Here is a 2,775-nt window from a genome sequence, read left to right as displayed (position 1 = left end):
TGAAGAAAAACAAAATCAAAACATGAATGAAAACCCTGTTCCTAATCCAGTATGTATTCTCCAAGTTACAACAAAAGTGTCGAATCAGAGACCTGCTCTTACACATCAAGGAGCAGAGTCCCCAACAAATGAACAAATTCTTAAATTCAATACATCATTTTTACATCAAACAAAAGGTATAGAAAAAAAAAATTTATTTTGAAATACTACAAAAAAACATTATAGCCCTACTAATCAGAAAAACTGCATAAAATAATACATTGAAACCTTATACCATTTTCAGCACAGCAGGGACTCCAAGAACATATCCTCCTTTGGCTCTTCCTTTGTATTAGGCTGCTGCTGATTCATGTAATTGCTGCCATAGTTCCCTTGGTTAGACAACATGTTAAGAGTAAAGGATCCATGAGATGACTGAAAATTGCTATTAGGTCTTTGGCCAAAAAAAGAGTTTATTGGAGCGGCCGAGATGGCTGATGGCCTGATCGCCGTGGTGGTGCTGTGGCTGTTATCTTCTGGCTGCCTGCTGCCACGTGCGGCCGGGACATCGTGGTTGTGCTTCCCCTCATAGGTGGTGATTACAGATCTCAGGTCATGAGACGCCCTCTCAACGTGCTTGCGCACTGGGCAACCCATTGTTGTACATTTGTAGTAGCTCCTGTAAAAGACCAATAAGAGTTATTGAGGAATAAGAATTATGTCTATTTAGATGAGTATAAGTTCTATGGATGTTGATATAATAGTAATAATAAATAAAAAAGGGTAAAAGTTTAAATTTTTTTAAGAAAATTTTTAGTTTTGGCAAAAGTTTCAATTACCTTGGATTTGGATTCCCCTTCACCACTTTCTGCCCGTACTTTCTCCAACGATAGCCGTCGTCAAGTATATCAATATCGCTCGTAGTCTGCACCACAACTCTCGGCTCTCTCACCGCCTTGTTTCCGCCGGCAGACGCGCCGTCGTTCTCTCCCGCTTTCCTCCTACGAACAAGAAAAAAAAGGGCATCCATTTAATTAAAAATTCAGCCTTTTAACTCAATTTCAATTTGAAGACAGCAATTGATTTTACTATCCAGATAAATACCATCGCTTGGCTTCTGGTTCTTCTTCGTCGAACTCATCACCGCCGAGGTTGCTCCTATGAGAGCTCAAATCCATGTCGTCTTCACCAAAAGAGATAGATGAGTCGTCCGGCGTTGCAGCTGAATCCATATTGGCTGCACCCAATCGCCCACCATGAGAGTGCTCGGACGCCTCTGAGCCAACGGCGACGATGGCGAGAGAATGAATTTGTTGTTGAGAAGAAGAGGAGGAGGAGTTCCTTCGAGTGGACTGAGGCTTAGGGTGGCTGTGAGTTCCCTTATAGACGATCTCCGTTATTTCTCCTTCGATGTTCCTTTCCACCTTCTTCTTCGTCGGGCAGTTAGGAAACGTACACTTGTAATAACTCCGAGGATTCTCGCTCCCCTTTACTTGCTTTTGCCCGTATTTTCTCCAGTTATAGCCGTCGTCTGACTTCCTCTGATCTCTTATGATGTTGTTGTTACCGTTGACTTGGGTGTTCAGTTGCAGAGTTTGCATCTCGGATGAATTTGAAGCAGGAATTTCCGCCTTGATGGTGGATTCCTGGTAGTTCCATGATTGTTGACTTCCCTTGAAAACATCTAGTTGCTGCAAAATAGAAATAAAAAACAAGACTTGAGAAAAAGGATACTCCCTAGCTTTTAAACTCGGTAATTAAAGGTGTTGATCAAAACCTGTGGGAAACTGTAGGGACTTTTTTGGGTTTGAAAGGAGAAATCAGAGTAAGCCATGTTTTCTTCTTTCCTGACATCGATATCCTTGCTGCCAGAACTGATTCCTCTCCAATTGATTGCCTTGGAAGGAAAAGTTCCAGTGGTTGGAGAAAAAAGCATCTGCTGAACAGCGAGGAAAGTAGAAAAATCCATCAGCTGATCATTTATGGAAAGAAACACCAATAAAGGAAGCATCTTTTGATCCAATCCGACTGGCTTTATTATAAATGCATCAAGTTAGTTAAATTTGTGTTGTCAGCTTACATTATTAGAAGAAAGGAGGACGGGTGAGTCGAGCAGCTCAGAGGGGCTGAGACCAGCCGGGATGGCGAAGTTGGAGGAAGGAAAGATTGGGGGCAAGATGGGAAGGGAAGGAGGAGGTATTGATTTAAACTTAGGTTTGCCACCTCCCCCTCTGTCTCCAAATGCCCGAGCAGACGATCCCCTAAGCCTGTCGTCGGCGGCATCCTCGCCGGCGCCGGCGAGGAGATCGGAGAACGAAGCCTCGTAAGGGGAAGAGAAGGAAAAGCTTGCCGAGGAGGCCTCCAAACTACCTGAAGATGAAGCCATGGATAACGAGAAGAAGGAGATGGAAGAAGGGATGGAGACTGAAAGCTAAAGTGAGGACGAGCAGGAATTTAGAGAAAGTTGATGAGAGAAATAGGAGGTGGCGGTTTGGTGTTAAAGCGCACGCGGAGGAAATCGTCCCAAGCATAGATTGGCCTCCGAGAAACAGAGGAGCGGAAGTTTGACCAAGCCTTGTCAAAGCTGTAGGTTTGACCCGGCGCCACACGGCGGCTTAGGTTGAAATCCTTTTTCATTTCATTATTAGTTGTGGAAGAGTGAAAGGAATATTTATTTTTTGTTTTTGGATGAGATTTATTGTATTTTATATTAAAAAATTTAATGCTTGGAACTCACTTATTTAGGGAAAAATAATTGTATAAGGATGATTCAAACTTGTATCAAGTATCTAATTA

The 2,775-nt window shown here is 42.8% G+C and overlaps 1 protein-coding gene across 2 annotated transcripts; it reads right to left on the bottom strand.

Moving 5' to 3' along the window:
* Positions 1–17: 17 nt before the first annotated feature.
* LOC110035598 (WRKY transcription factor WRKY24-like) lies at positions 18–2,610 on the bottom strand. Of its 2 annotated transcripts, none has more exons than XM_020739853.1 (5): positions 2,060–2,610; positions 1,757–1,915; positions 1,084–1,670; positions 819–980; positions 18–658 (listed from the first exon to the last, which is right to left on the bottom strand). In XM_020739853.1, the coding sequence occupies exons 1-5, from the start codon at positions 2,363–2,365 to the stop codon at positions 280–282; spliced, it is 1,593 nt and encodes a 530-aa protein (XP_020595512.1). In that variant the 5' UTR covers positions 2,366–2,610; the 3' UTR covers positions 18–279. The 2 variants fall into 2 exon arrangements, with proteins under 2 accessions (XP_020595512.1, XP_020595511.1); XM_020739852.1 differs by having other exon boundaries at positions 1,757–1,918; positions 2,060–2,609.
* Positions 2,611–2,775: the final 165 nt, after the last annotated feature.

The sequence above is a fragment of the Phalaenopsis equestris genome, unplaced genomic scaffold, assembly GCF_001263595.1.
Source record: "Phalaenopsis equestris unplaced genomic scaffold, ASM126359v1 Scaffold198421, whole genome shotgun sequence".
NCBI classification, from domain to species: Eukaryota; Viridiplantae; Streptophyta; class Magnoliopsida; order Asparagales; family Orchidaceae; genus Phalaenopsis; species Phalaenopsis equestris.
The sequence above is the reverse complement of the archived record's forward strand: the minus strand, read 5'-3'. Positions and strand labels throughout refer to the sequence as shown.

What these genes read in the sequence shown, in the direction of transcription:
- LOC110035598 (XM_020739852.1), bottom strand. Translation starts at nt 2,365, where the DNA reads ATGGCTTCATCTTCAGGTAGTTTGGAGGCCTCCTCGGCAAGCTTTTCC. An exon ending in GTCCCTACAGTTTCCCACAG is followed by an intron (nt 1,671 to 1,756) that starts GTTTTGATCAAC and finishes TCTATTTTGCAG; the next exon opens with CAACTAGATGTTTTCAAGGG. An exon ending in AAGGGGAATCCAAATCCAAG is followed by an intron (nt 659 to 818) that starts GTAATTGAAACT and finishes GGTCTTTTACAG; the next exon opens with GAGCTACTACAAATGTACAA.